Consider the following 21,736-nt stretch of genomic DNA (forward strand, 5'->3'; position numbering starts at 1 on the left):
ACAATACTTTGTATTTCCCAGTCTTTTTTTTAATGAATTTTTAAAGATTTTATTTACTTATTCATGAGAGACAGACGGAGGGAGGGAGGGAGGGAAGGAGAGAGAGAGCGCAGCAGAGACACAGGCAGAGGGAGAAGCAGGCTCCATGCTGGGAGCCCGACGGGGACCTGGGACTCAATCCCAGGTCTCCAGGATCACGCCCTGGGCCGAAGGTGGCACTAAACTGCTGAGCCACCCAGGTTGCCCTAATTTTTTTTTTTTTTTAAGTAGGGCAACACGCCCAACGTGAGGCTTGAGCTCACAACCCCAAGATGAAGGGTCACATGGTCTATGCCTAGGCTGGCCAGGCACCTTTTTCCATGAACTTTGAAATCCAAGTTGATTTGATCAGGGGGTGAAAAGAACTTGCCACATGAACACTGAAACCTTACGGGGTAATTTACTTTTGGAGGGTGCTTTACAGTTCACAAAGAGCTTTCTCATTCCCATCCCCTTTGCTGCTTACCACTGACTAGGAGGGAGGTAGTGGCGGGCAGAGGGTCACTGACAGGGCGGGGACTTCGATCTTTATATGCTAGGCGCTTTCACACCTCCTAACCCCAACATCGGAGTACTCCCATCTCTGTAAATGAGGAAACGGGTTCAGCACTTGCTCTGCCTGGGGTCACACTGCTGAGTGGCAGGACAGTCCTCCCACTCTACGTCTCAGCTCCATCCAGTGGAGCAGCTTCTCCTTTCAGAAGAGCCTTTTTTTTTTTTTTTTTTTTTTTAAGATTTATTTATTTATTCATGAGAGACACAGAGAGAGGCAGACACACAGGCAGAGGGAGAAGCAGGCTCCATGCAGGGAGCCCGATTCAGGACTTGATCCCAGGACCCTCGGGTCATGCCCTGAGCCGAAGACAGATGGGCTTCCCTGCTGAGCCACCGAGGTGTCCGTCAGAAGAGCTTTTGACCGGCTTCATGGACACCCAAACTCTTGGTTTTCCTTTTATTCAATGGTCAGTTCCTCCCGGCCTTCCTCCTTTGCTGGATTTTCCTTCTCTCTGCCACTTTGAAATGCTGCGGTGGGACTGTTTCACTCCATCTACACTCTTCTCCTGAATGCATTCATTCAAGGTCACCGTTTTAACTACCTAGACAATGTGTGCAGGCTGAGAGAATTAGGGCCATTCAAGTTTAACATTGGCCCAAGTACAGCCATTGTAGCTTCGGTAGCCATCTCCGGCCACTGTGACCAGGCCACTGTGACCAGGTCCTGAATCCACCTTACCCCAGCTACAGTAAAAAACACAAAGCACGGCCTTATTCGGAATAAGGAAGCAAGAGCTTGTGAGACCTCTTTACTGGAGATTCTCACACATACCCCCCCTTACTGAAAAACCCCACCTTACCCCTAGAGCAGTCCATAAAAACCCAGCTGTAACACATCTTGGGGTCCAAGTCCCTGCTCCGCTGTGTTGGGTATACTTGGACCCAAGCTTGAGCTTGCTAATAAACCCTCGTGTGTTTGCATCGGTGTTGGCTCCTTGGTGGTTTCTCAGATTTGCAATCTTGGGCGCAACAAATGTTGGTTCCTAAATTCCGGTTCAAAAAATTAAAAACAAAACAAAACAAAAAATTCGGACTCCAGCTCAAATTCCAGGGTCTCATGTCCAATTTTCCGCTCAGCACCACCACTAGTGTTTGGCAATTAAAGCTTAACGTCCTCCAAACCAGACCTCTCCCCAAAGCTGCTCCTGGGGCAGTGCTCCCCATCTTGGCACGTGGCACCGCCATCCCGCCCCTCATTCCCATCCCACCGGCAGGTCGTGGTGGCTCTAACCTCGGAGGTCTCTAACCCGAGTCCTGCCCGAACCTTGGAGGTTTCTAGCGTGAATCCTCCCCACACCTCGGAGGTCTCTAACCCGAGTCCTTGCCTGAACCCCGAGGTCTCTAACCCGAGTCCTGCCTGAACCCCAGAGGTCTCTAACCCGAGACCTCCCTGAACCCCGGAGGTCTGTAACACGAATCCTCCCCACGCCCCGGAGGTCTCTAACCCGAGACCTCCCCGAACCCCGGAGGTGTCTAACCCGAGTCCTGCCCGAACCCCGGAGGTCTCTAACCCGAGTCCTTCCCAGCGCCTCACTGGGGCCTGGCAACAGCCTCCTCGCCGCGCTGCTTCCCTTCTTGCCCCCCCCCCCCCCCCGCGCCTCCTTCCTCTCCCCAGGGCTTCTGGGCTCACTGGGAAGAACTCCGAGATCCACAAAGCCCTGGCTGCCTCCGACTCCGTTCTCCCAGCTCACCGCCCCTTAGCCACGCCGGCATCTCCTCCCCGCCCCCCGCCCAAGTACGGCGTGATTCACGCAGGACTTGAACTCCCCGCCCCGAGCTCAAGACCTGAGCTGAGGATGCTCGGCCGCCCCGGGCACACCGCAGCTTGTCCGCGGCCTCCGCCTTCTACTCTGCCCCCCGCTCGCACCCTCCCCGCTCCGCCCCGCGCCGCTCACGGCAGCCAGAGGGATCCCGGAACTCGCCCGACAGATCCCTTCGGCCGCTTCCCACTTAGAACAAGAGCCAGCAGAGCCGAGGCTCCCTCGCAGTCCTGCTGCAGCACACCGGGCTCCCGGAGCGGCTCCAGCCCTGGGCCTGCGCCGGCGTGGACCCCGCCGCGAGGCAGCGCCTTCTCGGGGCCCCCCGCCCGGTATCTCCGCGGACCCCGCTGCGCGATCGCCGCCGAGCCCCCGGGTCCCGCACCGCGCAGGCAGGCCGGCCCCCGGCGGGAAGCCCCGCCCCCGCCCCCCGGCGCGCGGCATCTCGGGATTTGTAGTCCGGCCCCGGAAGGGCAGGCGCCCGCCCCCGCGGCCGCGCCTCCCCGACACTACAACTCCCACGGGGCAGCGGGACGCCGCTCCCGCACCCTCCAGGCCGGCAGGCCGCCTGCCTCGCGGCGGGTTCGGCGGCCGCCGCGGGGCGGGGCGCGAAGATGGCGGACGCGGTCGCTGGCAGAGACAAGTGCGGGGAGCCGCGGCTCGTGTCACTGCCCCTGTCCCGCATCCGGGTCATCATGAAGAGCTCGCCCGAGGTGTCCAGCATCAACCAGGAGGCGCTGGTGCTCACGGCCAAGGCCACGGTGAGGCGGGCCGCGCGGGAGGACGGAGGGGCGGGGGGCCGCCCGGAACCGTCGCGCCCCCCTCCCGACCCCCCCCACCCCGGCCGCGGGGCGCGCGCCCTCCGCCCCGCCCGCCGTCCCCCTCCTCCTCCTCCTCCTCGGCGCGCCTTCCGCCCACCCACTCGGCTTGCCTCGCTGCCCCGCGCAGCTCCCGCCCTCCCCCGCGCGCCCTCCGCCCCGCCCACCGCGCGCCGCTCCCGCCCTCCCCCGCGCGCCCTCCGCCCCGCCCCCCGCTCCCGTCCGCCCTCGCGCGCCTATCGCCTACCCGCTCCTCCGTCTGCGGCGCCGCGCCCGGCCCGCGCAGCTCCCGTCCTCCCTTGCGCGCCCTCCGGCCCGCCCGCCGCGCCGTTCCCGCCGTCCCCCGCGCGGGCCCCCGCGCCTTCCCGTCCCCCGCGTGCGGCCTGTGCCTTGGGTTTCGGGTTCCGGCGGCTCGGGGGAGGGGGCGGGGCCTCCCGCGCCTCATCAGCGCCCGTGGTACCTGCGCGCGCCCAGGTGCACCTGCCTGCATCTTAGCGCCCCGGGCCCTGTGTCGGCTGCGGTTCTGCCCGCGCGCGGTGTCCCTGGGCTCGGGCCTCCGCCGCTGGGGGCCGGGGGGCTCCGTGCTCCCGGGGTCCCGGGGATCTTCCTTCTGTTTCCCGTTAAAGGGTAGAGTTGAGTGAGCCCTAGAGGCCCAGAGCCCCCGGGCGCCTGCGTCACCCGGACATCACCCGCGCCTTCACGCCTCCTTGGGTTGAGAGCCCCGGAGGGAGAGCGTCCCCAGCAGCCTTGGCCTCGGGGTGCTCGGTGTCCCCGCCCGGCACGTCCCGCCTGCGAGGGTGAGGGCGCGGGGCGCGGGGCGCGGGCGGGCGCTAGGACCCCTCCCTCCCGGGCCCGGAGGGCGTTAGAGTGAGGAGCGGTGACCTCGAGGCTCCAGGCTCCGCTCAGGCGGTTGCTTTAGGGAAGGTGTTTGGGCAAATGGGGAAACGTTGTAGGGAACCGGCTGAGACGCGGTGCTCGAGGAGAAGGCCGACTGCGCTGGGTCAAGGAGGCAAGTTGGGAGTGGACCGAGCTGCAGTCCTTGCACACTTCCAACCCACGGCTGAATGCCTGGTCAGCGTTTTGCCTGCATTAGGAATCTAAAATGGCTTTAGGGCAATGCCTGCTTCCCCACCGGCTTTGACCCCCGCGGGCTTCCTGTAACTGGAGAACCCAAGATAATCTGCAGTCTGGTCACCTAAGCCTTAATGTAATTTAAAAAATTAAGTTCTGCGGTAGGTTTTTAGAGCATACCTTTCATTTTACTTTTTCGTTTTGTTTTAGGAACTCTTTGTTCAGTATCTAGCCACCTATTCCTACAGACATGGCAGCGGAAAAGAAAGGAAAGCTCTCACCTACAGTGATTTATCAAACACTGCAGAGGAATCGGAAACTTTTCAGTTTCTTGCAGGTACTCAGTCTTTGAGACATTCTGGTTAAAACATACATAGTAATTTACACCTTTTTTTTCTTTCCTTCTATTTTTTCTCCTGTTTTCACTGAAATAGACAATTTTTTTTTTTTTTTTTTTTTTTTTTTTTGCTGCTTTCTCCAGGTGCCAAAGTTTACCATGACCTGGCACAGGAAGACATTTGTAGTTTTGTCAGAGTATGTTTGTAATGTGGTTCACCTAGAATGGTAACGAAGTCAGCAACCTGCACAGGGATGTTTGGCTGGGTGGCTGGGTGGCTGGGGGAGCCTGGCTGACCCACCCCTCAGACTCCTTATCACTGAAGGGAAAACTCTGGGCTGGTCTACGTGGCCCTAAGAGCAGAGAAAGTAATAGTTGTGGACAGGCTGTGGGGGCCACAGCTGTAAAGAGCTTCCATCTGCCTCCGAGGCCAGTCGGCATGTCTCAGGTAGGTGGGCAGACTTGCTCATCACCAGCACATACAGGAGCACATAATTTGCAGTCCGTGGAGTGGAAACAGGTCTTTGGCAGGAGTCAGGAGGCAATACTTGTTTCCTGCTATTTCACCCAGAAGCATGGTCGGAATTTTGTCTTGTTTTGGAAACTGTTCTAGAGTTCAAAGCAGAAACTAGCACATTTTGAAATTTGCATTGCTGTGTTCGTGGTCTGCCAAAACCAATTGCTGATGTTAGCTTTATATTTTTAAGATATATTACCAAAGAAGATTTTAGCTAGTAAATATCTGAAAATGCTTAAAGAGAAGAGGGACGAGGACGAGGAGAATGACAGCGATGATGGGAGTGACGGGGACGAAGCAGAATCCTAGACCAAACAGGAAGTGCTTTAGAAATCACCCTGCTGAGGACCCTCCTGGATTAGCAGCATTGCTTGGAAGTAAGCACAGCGCTGTGTGACTTTAGACTCCTCACTTCTCAGAGACTTCAAGTACATTGGATTTCTTCCTGGCTAAGATAGAGCACCTGTTGTGCCCACATCACAAATGGCCAGAAGAAAAGTGACCCAGACAGCAGCCTCTCTGAGGGGCCCGCACTGCAGTTCGGGGGCACAGAGGCACCAAGAAAGCTGCCTGTATGGTCAGGCACTGCCAGTTGATCTGCTGCAGCTGAAAGCTGTGGAGGCAGACAATTTTGCTTCACTTTTTAATTTACAGATGATAGATTTTGAAGAGCTTCTAAATACCAGTTGTATAAATTCATAGATGTATATCTGGAAATTAGTTCTTGTAAACAACTAGATGTAGTTTGAGCTAAATACATAGTATATGGGTAGTATGTTACATTTGAAAATTTAATGATTTGTTCAAATACTACAATTTTATTAACTGTAAAGAAATAAAATTTCTTTATTAGAAGCTGTACATAGTTTTAGTCAATGCTTTGTGGAACTAGTTTTGGAGCTCTCTATTCTAATGTCTTGCATATTATCTGAGAAGTCTGCAAAATTTAAAAATAAGCGTTTCTAATACTTTCATTCTCGGAAGAAAAAAAACTCAATTAAATCAAATACGAAAAGAAATATAATCTCTGTATAAACATATTTCTCTTAAAAACATTTTATTTTTTTATTTTTATTTTTTCTTAAAAAACATTTTAAAACATGTTGTATATTGAAAATCTCTCAGGGCGCCTGGGTGGCTCAGTCAGTTGAGCATCTGCCTTTGGCTCAGGTTATGATTTCAGGGTCCTGGGATCAAGTCCCACATTGGGCTCCCTGCTCAGCAGGGATCTGCTTTTCCCTCTGCCTCTGCTCCTTCTCAAGTAAATAAATAAAACTTAAAAGAAAATGTCTTATTTTACTGTTCCTTTCTTTATACTCAAATTGTTTTTATTCTTCACAGAGAAAACTACAAGCCCTATTTTTTTTTCCCCCACATAGGGTAAATTTTTGGCTGTTTTTTTAGTCTCTCTCTCTTTTTTTAAAAAGTTGAATTAGGGCAGCCTGGGTGGCTCAGCGGTTTAGTGTCGCCTTTGGCCCAGGGTGTGATCCTGGAGACCGGAGATCAAGTCCCACTTTGGGCTCCCTGCGTGGAGCCTGCTTCTTCCTCGGCCTGTGTCACTGCTTCTCTCTCTGTATGTCTCTCTCATGAATAATTAAATAAAATCTTAAAAAAGTTGAATTAATTTTACATCCAATAAATCATCCTTTAATAGCCAATCTTTTATGTAAATATCAATATATGGGACAGTTCCCCATCACCCCAAATTTTCCCCTGTACCCCTGCAGTCCCTTCCTTTATCTGCAGGTAACCACTGATACTTTGTTCCTCTCGTTTTAAAATTTTTAATTTTTTAAGAAAATCTTCACTTCAATATACAGTTTTGAGCTTTGACAAAACCAGTTCCACAACCACAAGATTCAACAGTTGTATCACCCCCCAAATTCCCTCTTGGTCAAAGTCATTTCAAACCCTTTACCTTGGCAACCACTGAGCTATTCTTTACCCATGTGAAAGTTCACAAACTTTTTCTGGAAAGGGTCATAGAGAAAACATTTTAAGATTTGGGGGGATAATAACCTGTCACAGCTGTTGACCTGTGCCATCATAATAGAAAAGCTGCCGTAGACGATACAGAAAGGAATGAGTATGGCTGTATTTTGGTGAGGTTTCATTTCTGGATACTGATGTTTGAATTGTGTAATTTTTATGGGTCATGAATTATTCTTTTGAAATAAGAACATGGGCAGCCTTGGTGGCGCAGCAGTTTAGTGCCGCCTGCAGCCCGGGGCGTGATCTTGGAGACCCTGGATCGAGTCCCACGTCAGGCTCTCTGCATGGAGCCTGCTTCTCCCTCTGCCTGTGTCTCTGCCTCTCATTCTCTCTCTGTGTCTCTATGAACAAATAAATAAAATCTTTTTTTTTTTTAAAAGAAATAACATAAAAACCATTCTTAGTGTATAGGCCACACAGAAACACAGTGGGCTGGCTCTGGCTCGCAGACCATGGTTTGCTGACCTGCCTTTCCCATGTCACATGGATGGAACACTAGTACAGAGCCAGGGCATACAGCCTTGTTTGGTTATGTGTAACAGGAGATGCGTGTTGTTGCAGGCCAGAATAGAAGAGGAAAGATGCAGGTTGCATGGGTGGCTCAGTCCTTTTTATTGCTAAGGATTACCTGGTCTGGATGTATAGGTCAACAGAGCATTTCCAATTTGGGTTGTTTCCAGTGTTGATGATTACAAATAAAGCCCTAGAAACCTCTGTATACAGGTTTTGTGTGAACATAGGTTGTCACTTTGATTGAGTATATACTTAGTAGAGTTTTGTGTTTAAGTTCATAGGAAACTGCCAGGCTTCTAAAGTGGCTATGCCATTTTGCATTCCCACTCGCAATAAATGAGCTTCAGATGCTCTGTATCCTCTGCAAAACTTTTATTTCAGCCATTTTCATGGGTATAGGTTTTCATTTGCATTTCTTTTATGACAAATGAGCATCTTTTGCTTATTTGCCATATTTTCTTCTTTTTAAAAAGATTTTATTCATGAGAGACAGAGAGGCAGAGACACAGGCAGAAGAAGCAGGTTCCGTGCAGGGAACCCAACGCGGGACTCAATCCCGGGTCTCCAGGATCACACCCTGGGCTGAAGGCGGCGCTAAACCGCCAACCCACCCGGGCTGCCCTATTCATATTTTCTTTGGTCCAAGTCTTTTGCTCATCTTTTTACTGGATTTTCTTTCTGTTGAGTTTTGAGGATTTTACATATTCTGAATACGATCCCTTTGCTTGATTTTGGGATTTGCAAATATTTTCTTCCACTCTGTGGCTTGTCTTTACCGTCTCTTGACAGCATCTTTCAAAGAGCAGACATTATTTATCTTTGAGAAGTTCTTAATTGGGCAAGTCCAGTTTATCAGTTTTTTTTCTCTGGGGATCATGCTTTTCATGTATCTAAAGACTTGTCATCACACCCAAAGTAGCAAAGATCTTCTCTGTATCTTAGTAGGCTCCACGCCCAGTGTAGGGCTTGAACTCCAACCTTGAGATCAAGACCTGAGCTGAGATCAAAAACAGGTCACTTAGCTGACTGAGCCACCCAGGTGCTCCTCTCTGTGTATCTTTGTATTTTTTATTGTTGTGGTTTGAACAACTTTTAAAATATCTCTATCTTTTTAAATGCCATCCATGGCCTCTAGTCTGTGTCTCCACTAACATATTCCTGTTTAAGAGAGCCCCAGAGGGGAAAAAAAAAAGCAAGCCCCAGGAAAAATATTGTATTTTGTGTCTAACCAGCTGAAACATTCTTAACCCATCCAAAGCACTTGAAATCCAATTATTCGGGGATTTCTCCCCTTCCTGGGTCCTCGAGCTACATGCCAGTCTGTTACAGTAGCTTGCTAAATGGTGTCATCTTGTCTGTAGCCTCTTTCTTCTTCTTCTTTTTTTTTTTTTTTTAAAGATTTTATTTGAGAGGGAATAAGTGGTGGAGCGGGGAAGAGAGGGGGAGAGAGAAGCAGACTCCCCGCTGAGCAGGGATCATGGGATCCCTGGGATCCTTGGGATCATGACCTGAGCTGAAGGCAGATGCTTAACTGACTGAGCCACCCTTGCAACCCATCTCTTTCCTCTTCTATTCTGGTATCAGATTACCAGAACACTTTCATGAAGATTAGTGTTTCCTAATCAGAAATGTTAAAAATTGGGATGCCTGGGTGGCTCAGTGGTTGAACGTCTGCCAGCAGCCCAGGGTGTGATCCCGGGGTCCTGGGATCAAGTCCCACGTCAGGCTCCCTGCAGGGAGCCTGCTTTTCCCTCTGTCTGTGTCTCTCATGAATAAATAAAATCTTAAAAAAAAAAAAAAGTTAAAAACAGCCGATATTAAAGTAGCTACTGGGGGGCTGCACCTCCTCTAATATTGTGTACATTTTCATTTAATCCTCCCATCAATTTGACTAACTTCCTTACTGGACCTTGCAGCTTAAAAATGAAGTTGCTTCCCACTCTATGTGGGTTACAGTCTTTACTTGGACTTCAGCACCCTTAACACTGATCTTACTCTTTGTATCCTATACTTTTCTTACATTAACCTTCCATTCATCCCGGTATGACACCTCATCCTCTATGGAGCATAAACAGCTTCTGATGAAACATTTCTTTTCTGAAATTTTCTCCTAATTCATGTAACACCATCATACAGTTTTAAATTTTAAAAAAGATGTATTTATTTTAGAGGGAGGGAATGTGGGCAGGGGGAGGGGCAGAGAGAAACTCAAGCAGACTCCCCACTGAACACAGAGCCTGTCTCAGGGCTCAATCTTACCACATTGAGATCACTACCTGAGCTGAGACCAAGAGTCAGACACCCAACCAAGCGAGGCAGGAGCCCCACCATCATATAGTTTAACAGGAAGAATGTCACAAAGTTTGGCCTGTAGCATTATAGAGCTCCTATTCTCTTCTTCCAGTTTCAGCTAGCATGTCCCAGGGCCAGTGGCACAAAGGTGCTGTCTGGTTTTATTTTTATTCTTATTTAAATATTGTACTTATTTATTAGAGAGACAGAGAGAGAGAGGCAGAGACACAGGCAGAGGGAGAAGCAGGCTCCATGCAGGGAGCCCGACGTGGGACTCGATCCCAGGATCCTGGGATCACGACCTGGGCTAAAGTTGGCGCTAAACCGCTGAGCCACCCAGGGGCCCCTGCTGTCTGGTTTTAGATATTAAGTGAGAAGTACAGGGTCCTGGATATCTTAGGCAGGGTGGGGGGCTGTGGGGGAGGAAGTTCATCATGATTTTGTTAAGGAAAAAAAGACTGGAACAGAATATACCAGTCTTTTAAGAAAAATTACCTGTTAGTGTTGTGATTATAAATAAAGTTTTCATCTTCATATTCATCTGAATTTTCATATTCTCTATAAGACATAACATACTCTTCAAAATCAGAAAATAGCCTTCAGCAGGAACAAAGTATTATTAGCCTGCTTTAGTGACAATGTACATGCATCCTAGGGTTTTCAGCCATTTCTTTGGCTTCAGTCCAACCCTCCTTTCCCAACAGCACCTACTCTTCACAGTACAGATAGTGGAAGTCATGAACAGCCCAGAGTGAGGCCACCAGGGATTTCAGAGTGGTAGCAGTACGTGTAACCCCTAGCAAGGGCAGAGGGAGTTATGACCCACCAGGATGAGAACCCTCTGATTCCCACACAACATGGACCTCAGGACTTACACTCGATTGGGGCTTAGTTGAACGGCTTTTTACTTCATCCTTTCTCATGGCTGCTAGGGTAGAAACACCACATTTCCCCTAGATACCACATTTATTTTTCTAGTTCATTCCTGTGATTTTCATCCCCAGGCCTGAATTCTCAAGGACTAATGCCCAGTTATTTTGAATACATTGTTCAAGGAACAGGTCCAGTACTTGCAGACTAGGCCTCTAGACATCATCATTGAAGGCAGGCTCTCACCTCAGAAACCTGTGCAGAAGGAAGTCCCCAAATCGTGAGTAATTGAAGATCTTTTGGAGAGGCGGCTGTAAATATGAGGAATTTTATTTTATTTTTTGCTGACATACTATGAGGCAAAACAAAATTGACACCATACAAAATAACTTTATAAAATATCATTCACATCATATTTTATCAGATTTACAGCATTCTGTGCATGTTAAGTATGTAAGGAGGTGAAAAAACACTATGCCAAACTTTAGTATTAGTTTATATACACACAGTAAGAAACAAAACAAGTAACTGTTAGGTTTTCCATGAATTTATTGCAAAAATAGTGCAAACTACTTAACCTAGTAAGCTGTAAAACAAACTCGAAAGGACCCAGCTAAGCTTAAACACGACAATAGATGCTCAGTGTCTCAGCCTTTAGCTCACTTCACCAGTTTATCTTTTGTCAATCCAGACCACTCCCCATCTGTTGGGTGAGGGTGAGTGCTGGGGATGGAGAAACGCAAAGACTGGCTCTTCAGAGACCACAGCCATCTGGCTGCCTGATGCCAGCAATTCCTTTAGGATCATGCTACTTGCTCAATGGCAATTCTGTGAGGTCTGGGTTGAAAACATTTAGATGCCATCACGTCTAAGTCTGACCTTAGGAAGAAGTTCTCCAACCTCTTGATGACATGGAGAAAAGAATTAAGAAAGCAGCATGAACAGAAAGGACTGGGAACATTATTGTCTGCTTGCACACATGGTACCCTTTTGCTTAGGTATATTTGGGTAAAGTAGTATTCTACTGGTGGGCAACCTTTGAACCAGATACTGAAGTTAAAAAGACAAAAACAAAGGATACTGTATCCTGACAAGAGTAACTTTAAGATTTCTTCCAACAGTCTATTGGGGTCCAAAAAGCATAGCTCTAAAAACAAAATAATAAGAGCAAAACAAAATGCTACATATAAAAGCTAAAGAAACAAAATGCAGCATATTCAGGTTCTTTTTCTTGAGGTACCTATATAAATTTAATCACCTGCCCCAAAGTACTCTTGTTAGGTCAAAGAACAAAATGCTGACTGGTGAGCCAATTGCGGGGCATTCATCACTACTGAGAAAGTGCAACAATGCCGATCTGTATATGCAGCATACTAACGGGGGGAGCGACTCTTTACAAAATAGAGCTGAAGTACTGACCTGATGGACGCTTAACAATGAAAACACTTAACTAGAATCATCCCATTTTTTTGAGATCCTGCAGCAAAAAGCCTCCCAAGTCAACTTTCAAAGTTTTGCCACTAAGGAATGTTGGTTCTCTTGTAAAATTCAGAGATCTCTTTAAAATAGTAAAACTATATACTACAGGAAAGATCCCTAATTTTTATTTCTTATTGGTATAAAATCAAATTCTTAAGACTCCAAAATATTGTGTTACCTCCAAAGAATTAAGTTAAAAAAGATCACCATAGTAGGAAAAGTCTAGAATTGTAAACTGCCAAATATAAAAGCATGGAAAGTCTTCGATCTCCTACCTTAGTTTCTCACCTGCCAGAAAGCTTGCCTAACTCGCGGCGACCCGGGGCCTGCTGCTGAGCGCAGGCCTCCCCCCTCTCCAGCCGGCTCCTGCACTCCCCCTTCCCTCCGGCTGCTCACGGTCACCAGCACCTCCACCAGGACAGATGGAATCAACCACAGTCCACTGGCTGCACATGAGATGAATGTACCAAATACGCCAGAGGAGAAGGGGAGCACGGATGGCGAAACAAGAAGAGTACGCGTGAGTTTCTGGGCTGCCCCTTCATTGGCACAGAAAATGAAGAGAGCTGTCAGTATATGCATAGAAGAGCTTGGAATTTGCTTGTAAAATGTTAATTTGCTCTTGGACATCCTTTTTTCCTTTTCACAAGAGGGCAGTTGGGATTTCAATACATAGAACTAGTTGGCTGGGGGTAATCTATCAAATTCCATGGCCAATTGGGCTTTTTCTCCCCACCTGCAATATAAAATATTTCATTTCATGCTGATTTTTTTTCAATGCATTAGGACTCAACACAAAAGGCACAAAATAAATAAAAATATTATTAAATAAACGGAAATTATGATTTCAAGCTTTGTGTGGAGTTACATCTTGCTGTTTGGTTACTTTTTTCCAATTTAATTTGACAGACTTAGTAAATAGCACCCAACTGTTTAACTGAGGTAGATCCACATTGTAAAGAAAGCTGGGTCCCCTCCATTTCATGTCTCAATTTAAGATGCTTTTACAGAAACAAAAATCCATATAATCCTATGCAGAAGCAATGGCAGGTGGCACTACCTGAAGAAAGCTTAGAATGTGAGCAGGTCAGCAATTAAGATTTATGCCCAAATCATACTCTCCATCAGCCATAAATAAATCTCAGACTGGAGGGAAAAAAAACCAAACATTTAAAAGTAACCCTGAAAAAGTCTCTAGACTTTCAGAACAGGTCTTCTTGACTGCCACAGAAATGCACAATGGTCCATTTTCATCAAGCAATGGCAACAGCCAAGCCAGACCAGAGAGAGAGAGAGAGAGAGAGAGAGAGATCTGGATCACTGCAAATTTCCCTTTGTAACTCTGGAGAAAAGACTGGTTGAATTATGATATAGCATCTTGATCTGAACAGTTTAAACTCACTGCCTAATATTTTTGCATACTCTGAAACTTACAATTTTAACATCTGATTAAGGCTTGATTTAAAGTGGCATTACCACCTAGCGTCATGCAAGCATTGGACATCCTCAAAACACACGGAATGGTATGAAACGAGACAAGGACGTGAAGCCTCAGAAGTGTATTTAGCAGGTACGATAATTTTATAACGAATTTTACAATTCATGTAGCAAATGAGAAATTATACAGAGAGGCCAATGTATATAAATACTAGTTTATACAGGAACTTTCAATTTACAAAACAGCACTGCACGGTTTCTCTACTGCAAGCACACGACGCCGTCACAGAGACCCCCCCACCGCCCTGCACGGCTCTGAACGAGCCCGCAGATAGTTCGCAGAGTACCACCTGCAGGACGCCCGTATAGCTGCTCGGCTTCTTAGAAAACACTACACTCGCAATGGTCACAATACATGTTGATTCAAAATCTCTTCCAAAATGTTTCTTTGTGGGGGAAATGAAGAACAGGCAAGATCCACCTAAGGAACTTCTGAATTCATTTTTGGTTCTTTTTCAATTATTTTATAAAAATAAAATAAAACTAGAAAAGTTGATAAAACTCAGGGTTAAAAGCCCTCAATACGTATTAGGTAAGTAATCTGAAGTGTACCAGAGGTAAGACAAATATGCATGTAGACACTACATTCTTTTCTTGTATTTAATGAGTAATTAGCCACTTTGCTGCACAGAAACTTACAACTATTCTCTTAAAACTTCTTAAGTAAAAACTCACTTGCCTCTACAGTTATAAAACATGAATTCATACCTTCAACAGCTACATTAAAATCCACTATCAAACTCAGGATTCAAATTTCAGTTTAGTGCTAAACTATATGCTTTCAGGATTTCAGTCATGTGTATATTTGGCTTTGAAGAGGAACCAAAATTATTAACGTAGCATCCCCTCTGCAGCCAGCACCTCTGCCGAGGGAACAACCATGCCTTTCAAAATGAGGGTTTGGTAGAAGGAAGGAAGGGCCAAGAGGAGCCGCCAAGAATGAGTTTCTATGCATTTTAAAAATAAATAACATTGGATTATTTCCCCCACTTAAAAGCAATAAAATCATCTCTTAACCCTCAACAGGGTTAAGGTGTTTTTTAATTAGACCATCAGCCAAGAAACTGCTCAATACCTGGCTTGGAAAAGTTCGAGATAAAAAAATGTATTTTACGCATGTCAGAACCGGGAGTCCTCTATGCACGGCTCACCCAAGTCAGCAGCTTCCCCGCACACCACAAAACAGAGCCACACAAATGGAAAAGCATCCCAAAGTAAGGACAGTAGGACTGAGTAGCACCTTACGTCTGAGGGCTTCACACGCAATTCACAGAGACACGATTCCAATTTTCATTCTAAAAATCTAGTTCTGTTACACTAAATATGCTTGTTGAGTGACTCTGAGGACAAAACCACTGGGTTGTGTTGATGGCCGCCGCCAAGGCCTAAGAGATGGATCTTGCGCTGACTTCCTGGAATTCCAGCAGACGTGGACTTGGGAAGGAATTCCTTCAACTATGAGAACCTAACGTTTTCTGACACGAGACAGTGTGCATGGGCATCACAGTTTACAGAGTCAGGAGTTGAGGAGCAGATACAGCTTAGAAGGCAGAAGGTCAATGATTGACTTGTGGAATGGTACAGGCTTACTTCCCAATAAAAATGCAGCCCCAACATGATTGAGAAAGGACACTGAGGACCGGACTTTAAAGGCACAGCGGCTGAGACCGGGTCTTCCAGAACACGCTCAGTCTGGTACCAAAGGAGACCAGAGGAAGGCCTGGTGCCACCTGCTTCCTGGGTCAGAGGGACCTGCCCTCTCCCACACCCCGAGATTGTTCCCACAGTCTCTAGAGTTCCAAGGAGCCTTGGCTCCCCAACACAAGCACCTAGTTCTGCCAAGTGGTGCCAAGGAGCCAAGCATCAGCCTGCAGCACACCCCCTGGCCTGGTTGTGTGGGGTGTTCTTGGGTTCAACTCATGGTTTTAAGGACCTTGATTCAGAAGCTACTTAATGAGGGCGGCCTCAACATCTAGTTCCTGGAGACACTTGAGGGGCAAGAGTTAGTATTTGGTGTTTTAGCTTTAACTCTGAACTACTGAAATCCAAAGAGGTCGTAAATAGAAGATAATTCAGCCTCCTGCCACCCCCCAGAAAGGGGATGGGAGTGAGTTGAGGATTCAACTCTTCTGCATACCACCAAGGGCGTTGAAAGATGTTAACGCATTGAAATTTTTCACATCGACCAATAAGAGAAAAGTGTTAACAAAAGCACCAGTAATCTTCAGTTCCCTCTTTTAAAATAACCTTTCATGAATGCGAAGATGGCGGGAGAGGCCCACCCCAGGATTCTGGAGATCTGTAACGCAAAAAGCTGATGGGTGGGTCTGAGTTCAACAGTTCACATTACTGAATCAAGGAGGGGGCCGCTGTGCAGTGTCCCCCAAAACACCCTGAATGGGATCCTAGTTGAAAATGAGGCCAACCCAGAGCACCCAAGCAAGTTCCAGAAGCATGTCAGCAGACGTTGTGGGTTACCCACCCTACACATCCATGCATCTTGGGGTGGGCTCTATCTACAAAACAGTGTAACTGCAGAAGTACAAAACATTCTTAGAAAGACTGCAAAGGACACTTAGCTCTTTCAGAATTAAAGCACGCCATGTAGCATGAAAAGCATCAAAACCCAAAACAACAGTGCTAAAGGCAAAAATTTCCAGGTAACGTTGTATTTGGAACCTCTCTGGGCCAAAGTCAGTGTCTGAGGAGTGTCCGGTAAGAGGGCAGAGCAACCTCCACACAACCAGACATCTGTAACTGCAAAACCACCTGCCTGTCCCTCAAGAATATAACAGCAAACCAATGGAGGTGTCTTGGAGCAGATAGGAACCATTCCAAAGACGAGACAATGTAGAGAATGTAAAAACAAGATCCGAAGAAGGCAGAGGATGACACCGACTGACCCACAGTGTGTGGGCAAAGGACATTCTGACAGCAAAGTGGTTAATCACAGGAGGGGTACTCAGAACGGTAACAAACTCCCTCAGGACAGACTGCCCGTAAGTTAGCGTCAGGGGAGCCAGGGTGCTGGCAGCAGGAACTCCTACTTCAAGATGCTGGCTGTGGACCCTGTGTCCACAACAGAGGGCCTTGGACTCGAACGGAACATTTTGCTTTTAAACTGTAGATCATGTTTATTAAGTAGGGAGTGATGGTAACTCAAGGTTCCAAAGTCAAAGGTCAACTATAACTGCATGGTTTTTTGAAACCATACAGCCGCTTTAGACGTATTATTTGCATGAGAGTCGGTGTTTCAGCACCTTCGTGATTTTACAGAGTGTACAAAAAGGGAGAAGAGAGCAGAGGGAGCCATTTTCAACCCATTCATAAGTAACACAGAGAAGAAAGTGCTTTCTTACAGCAAATAGGAAAGTGAAAATCCAGGACAACAGGCCGTTTCAAGGTTTCACCACCCACGGCCCTGCGTGGAGATGTTCCCGCCAGCCTGTGAGGACGGTGCGGAAAGCTTTTCCATTTTATTCACGCTGGCTGCGTAGAACCCTAGATTATTGAGCTGGGCAGCCCTGAGGAGTCCCCGGTCCACCTCTGATGCCTCCGAGGGGGAGGAGGGGACTGCCCATGGGTCACAGTATGGCACACACATTTTCAAGCCAGAACTAAAGAGAGAGATGTTCACAATTCAGTTTATTCAGGCAACGTTTTGGCTTTTTTCAGTGTGGATAGCTACGCTTAAGAGCAAACATGAACCTATTGAGAATTCAGAGGTAGCCTTTATCTGCATTTATTTTTATTTTTTTTAAACTAAAAGGTATTTAGAAACCACCTTCTGTAGTGATTTGGCTAAGCCAATACATTCACTTTAGACAATAAAATGGCAAAACATAACCAAAAAAGCATTAGGGAGGGCACCACGACGGCATCGACGCTACGTGAACACACACTCACGACTGGTTTGGGTCTAAAAGCTCCTTTGTGTGTCTGATACCGGGTAGCCTGACCACAAACAATCACACACCGTGTGCCGGAGCACACACTTCTTATCTAGCAAAAATCACAAGCCATAAAGGAACAGCACTGGATTCCAGGTCTCTCTAGCATCTATGCATTAAGCCGCAAATGACAGTTTTGACACAACAGTGATCTCATGGCTTCAAAATGATGGCTGACCAAAGAGAGGCGAGGGAGGCCCTTGCTTAGTGGTCTATTCACATTGGCCACACAGATGCTTCCTATCCAGACTGTCAGATGCTGGATGGAACTGGAAGAAAATGCTTTCAGGAGCCACGGGAAACAGCAAGGAATTAGACCGAAAAAAGTGTTCAAAGGATTTATAATCAATCCTCTTAAAATCAAACCTTCAGACCTCCAGGGGAGAGGACTCTCCTTTCTATAGATTGCAGAAAACCTACTTCCTGAAAAACAAGAACACGAGGCTAATTTGTCCTTCATGAATAGTCAACAGACACAAGGCTACAGAGGCAGAGCGAGGGCCACGCAGCTCTAACACATAATACTGAAAACATAGCAGTCCCCTACAATGTAGCGACGTGTTGTGTTCATATCATTTTTGCTAACCTAAATCTATTTACAATCATTTCAAACAAGTACAGCAGATGCAAAGTTGGACACAATAAAAAGGAAGTTGTCAAAAAATCAGTGCAATTATTTTGAGTTGAAAATTTTCCTTACAAAAGAGTCAGCATGTGTGTATAACACAGACAGCCCCATCACAAAGTCACACGTGCACCGGGTCTACACTGAAAACATGTCAAGGCGGCCGAGCCTGCAGGCAGGGCAGCTAGAATGAATCTTCTTGGTTACTTTGGGGAAGGGCTTAAAATATAAATAAAATATTTGCATTCTGAGAGTGAGGCGCACAAACACTGAGGAAGTTTCTGTTTATTGTACATTCCTTTCTCATGAGAGTGAGAGATGAGTCAAAGAGAGGTCACAGGGAGATTTCTATGGCTTGTCTGGGCCACTGGGATTGTCCACTGTCTGGATTATGTCAACTTCTAAAGCTCCTCCTAATGGAACTGCCTTAGGTGTAGGAAAATGCCCATGAAAAATCCTTTTAACTGTCCACCAGATCAAAGTCCCGTTGAAGGAGTACATCCAGATCCTGACGGCTCCACGAAACAAGCCAAGTGCTTCCATGACGACGAGCAACCGAGAGAAGCCGTCCCAGCCCCCCAGGCCCCCTAGAGACAGTCTGGTGTCCCAACTGCAGGACGCTTGGCTGGTCTACCCTTAACATATTGTATCAAATATATAATTTGACTGAAAAACTGCCTTGTAAAAATAAAATTTAAATCACCCTGCAGATCAATGTAAAATTACATTGCTGCATATATAAGAAAAACAATTCATCCAGAAAAATTACATTTGTGGCTTTCAAAAATAAATCATCCAGCAAACTTGCAGGTAAACATTAGGCAATTTATAAAAGTTGGGGAAAATAATTTCTATCATATCCATCAGGTACCACATGCACTGGGATATATCCACATCGGCCAAATCGAACCAGAGCAGAAAGAAAAAAATAAATAGCAACATTTGCATTTAACAACAATAAAAATAACATATAATATAACATCAGTAAAACCACCCCCCAACCCTGCTGTAGGAACTGAGCTCAAACTGTCTTCCAATGAGCACTCTGTAACCAGGGGTAAACATCAGTAATGGCAGTGACCACGGCCAGCCTCAAAGAGCACAGACATCACTCTGTCCCCACCACGGCCCTCTCAGGCAAGCCCGCCCAGTGGCCAGGGGTGGCCGGCAGTTCTAGAGTGTGGACATTCATCCAAGGGAGTGTAAGACCACTACCAACAAGCAACATCACCTTAAAAAGTAAAAGCAGACCCTATAATGTATCAAAAGTGTCTAAGGGGAGACTTCTCAAAACCCAAACCAAACCAAACAATCCCTTCCTAGAGGTACGAGTACGCCTAGTTTTACAAAAATGTATCTGAACTAGGAAAGTCTGAGCGTGTCGAACACAAAGAGGATGGACTCTCAGCGGCACCGTCCTCGGCTCCCCTGGGCTTCCTTCATTGCTTTGTCACTAGGGCGACAGTGGGGCGAACAAGACAGACGGTGGTGAAGGGATGGGAGCGGTCATTCTTCTTAAAGTGAATATTTTAACATCTACTAGGAAGAGTACCAGTATAAGAATCTAATCAGGAGACCTCTTTTAAAGAGACGAGATAAATCCCAGTTTTTCTTTTAAATGAATCCAGATTTCTACATCATAATTTTCACATTCAGTTTGCTTAAAGCAAGGCACACCTTACTTAACAGTGGGGTGGGGCAAAGCCAGCGCACAGACACCTCTCAAATCTGCATGCACCCCAAGCCTCCGGGTGGCTAGACGCAGGCAGAGGGCGGAGCTACCCTGGGAGCCCTCTTGGGGTCATGGGGGTGGGGTGGGGGGCAGAGGTAGCCCGGGCGGGGGTGTAAGCACAGTCAGAGACAGCAAGGGCCCCTTTTGGCTTCCATGTGAACAGGGCTCAGACTTAGTCTACAGGACATTGAGGTTTTACGCTGTCTCAAAATTTATCCTAATAATGGGGGGATTGGTAGAAATTTGGGAAAACAATTATTTACCTGAGAAATTGTAACTACAGCCATTTGAATTCTGAATCATCCGTCAGATGTGTACAAAGGTATGCAGCTAACCTAGCTGGAGATGTTTGGTCTATTAATGCTTTTAGTATTAAAAGTTTTATAAAACAAGCATAGGGCTATAAAAAGTACCCTTCTCAAAGTACTTTGGCCCACTAAAAGGAAAACCTTTCCTTCAAAATGATTAAAAACAACAACAACAAGACATTTAGGTCTAACTTTCCACTGGCCTGCGATCTTTCCTAGGTGTTAGCTCAGCGAGTACCTGCCTGTGCTGCCGCCAAAGGGCTCCTCCTCCGCTGGGCCCTCGGTGCTCGAGGGAGAGCACTCCTCAGAAAGCTCTAGATCAGAGGTCCTGACTTTAGGCAGCCCTGGAACCTCAGTCGATGGTATAAAATACAGATGCCCAGCCCCGGCTCTGGAGAATCGGATTCAGGAGTCTGCATTTTTACCAAGTACCACCACTGCCTCGACCACCAGGACCCTGCTGCAGGTAGCAGAAACACACCTTTGAGACACATGGTTCTAGATGATCCTCAGAATGGCTGAAAACTAACCTAATTTCAGATTTCAAAAGTGTGTAAGTGAAAAGATTCCCTCCTTAAGCTTGAATGCTCCTGGTAATTTCAGCCAAGAGTGTATAGGTATCCTTCTGAAAATAGGAGAAAGTGCCACTTGCCAATAAAACGACAGGGAATTGCAACATTTCTTAGAGCAGAGGCTTCTGTTCGTTTAAAAAGACCAAAAAAAAAAAAAAAAAAAAAAAAAAAAAAAAAAACCACCCAACAAACAAACCCCCAAACAAAAAAGATACAGCAAGAAGAGGCTAATGCCATTAATAAGACACCCACATGCACACACGGACACACACACGCACACACCACTCTGAGTATATATCTTCACAAATAATAGTCTCCCCTTTGTCATCGCCGCCGAAATCTAGGCCGAGTGTCCATTACAGCTCCGCCCGCGGCTCCCCTGCCCCCCCCCCCCCGCACTCCCCCAGCACCCCAGGGCCGCGGGCGACACACAGGGGGGTGCCTTTTCCGCCGCAGTGCCAGAGGTAAGTGTCAGGCTGGGCTCGGGGGGCCGGCAGCAGGGAGAGGGAGGCCGACAGAGCACAAAGCAGCACTAGGGGAAGGCCCGTCTCCTCCCCTGAATCTCTACACTGAAAGTGGATTTGATTTTTTTTTTCCTTTTTAAATTGTCCAAAAGGACAAACAGCCCACTTAGCACAAACAGAGTTGTCTGCTGTTACCCTTTTCAAGTTGTCCATGGTTATCATGCTTAGTGCAATGGTTTCTAGCTGGGCAAACCCACACGCAGGGCCCAGGATGCAAGGCTCTTCTGCTGGCGCGGCGTCCACCGAGGGCAGGGCTCGCCGGGCCCGTGCCCACGGGGCGCCTCCGCC

General features: G+C 47.1%; 1 protein-coding gene and 1 long non-coding RNA gene across 4 annotated transcripts; one reads left to right on the forward strand and one right to left on the reverse strand.

Annotated features, from left to right (window-relative positions):
* Positions 1-486: 486 nt before the first annotated feature.
* On the reverse strand, positions 487-3,489 carry LOC111098574. The gene is made up of 2 exons (XR_005368825.1): positions 3,417-3,489; positions 487-1,577 (listed from the first exon to the last, which is right to left on the reverse strand). It is a non-coding gene; the product is annotated as an uncharacterized LOC111098574 (long non-coding RNA).
* Positions 2,878-21,015, forward strand: CHRAC1 (chromatin accessibility complex subunit 1). 3 transcript variants are annotated; one of them, XM_038555610.1, is made up of 3 exons: positions 2,878-3,112; positions 4,451-4,577; positions 20,572-21,015. In XM_038555610.1, exons 1-3 carry the CDS (start codon positions 2,966-2,968, stop codon positions 20,682-20,684), a joined length of 387 nt encoding a protein of 128 aa, XP_038411538.1. In that variant the 5' UTR covers positions 2,878-2,965; the 3' UTR covers positions 20,685-21,015. The 3 variants fall into 3 exon arrangements, with proteins under 3 accessions (XP_038411538.1, XP_038411539.1, XP_038411537.1); XM_038555611.1 differs by lacking the exon at positions 20,572-21,015 and adding an exon at positions 4,722-5,278 and having other exon boundaries at positions 2,879-3,112; XM_038555609.1 differs by lacking the exon at positions 20,572-21,015 and adding an exon at positions 5,285-5,955 and having other exon boundaries at positions 2,883-3,112.
* The last annotated feature ends 721 nt before the right edge of the window (positions 21,016-21,736 follow it).

This window comes from Canis lupus, chromosome 13, assembly GCF_011100685.1.
Source record: "Canis lupus familiaris isolate Mischka breed German Shepherd chromosome 13, alternate assembly UU_Cfam_GSD_1.0, whole genome shotgun sequence".
NCBI classification, from domain to species: domain Eukaryota; kingdom Metazoa; phylum Chordata; class Mammalia; order Carnivora; family Canidae; genus Canis; species Canis lupus.

What these genes read in the sequence shown, in the direction of transcription:
- CHRAC1 (XM_038555609.1), top strand. Translation starts at nt 2,966, where the DNA reads ATGGCGGACGCGGTCGCTGGCAGAGACAAGTGCGGGGAGCCGCGGCTC. An exon ending in TGCTCACGGCCAAGGCCACG is followed by an intron (nt 3,113 to 4,450) that starts GTGAGGCGGGCC and finishes GTTTTGTTTTAG; the next exon opens with GAACTCTTTGTTCAGTATCT. An exon ending in AACTTTTCAGTTTCTTGCAG is followed by an intron (nt 4,578 to 5,284) that starts GTACTCAGTCTT and finishes TATATTTTTAAG; the next exon opens with ATATATTACCAAAGAAGATT.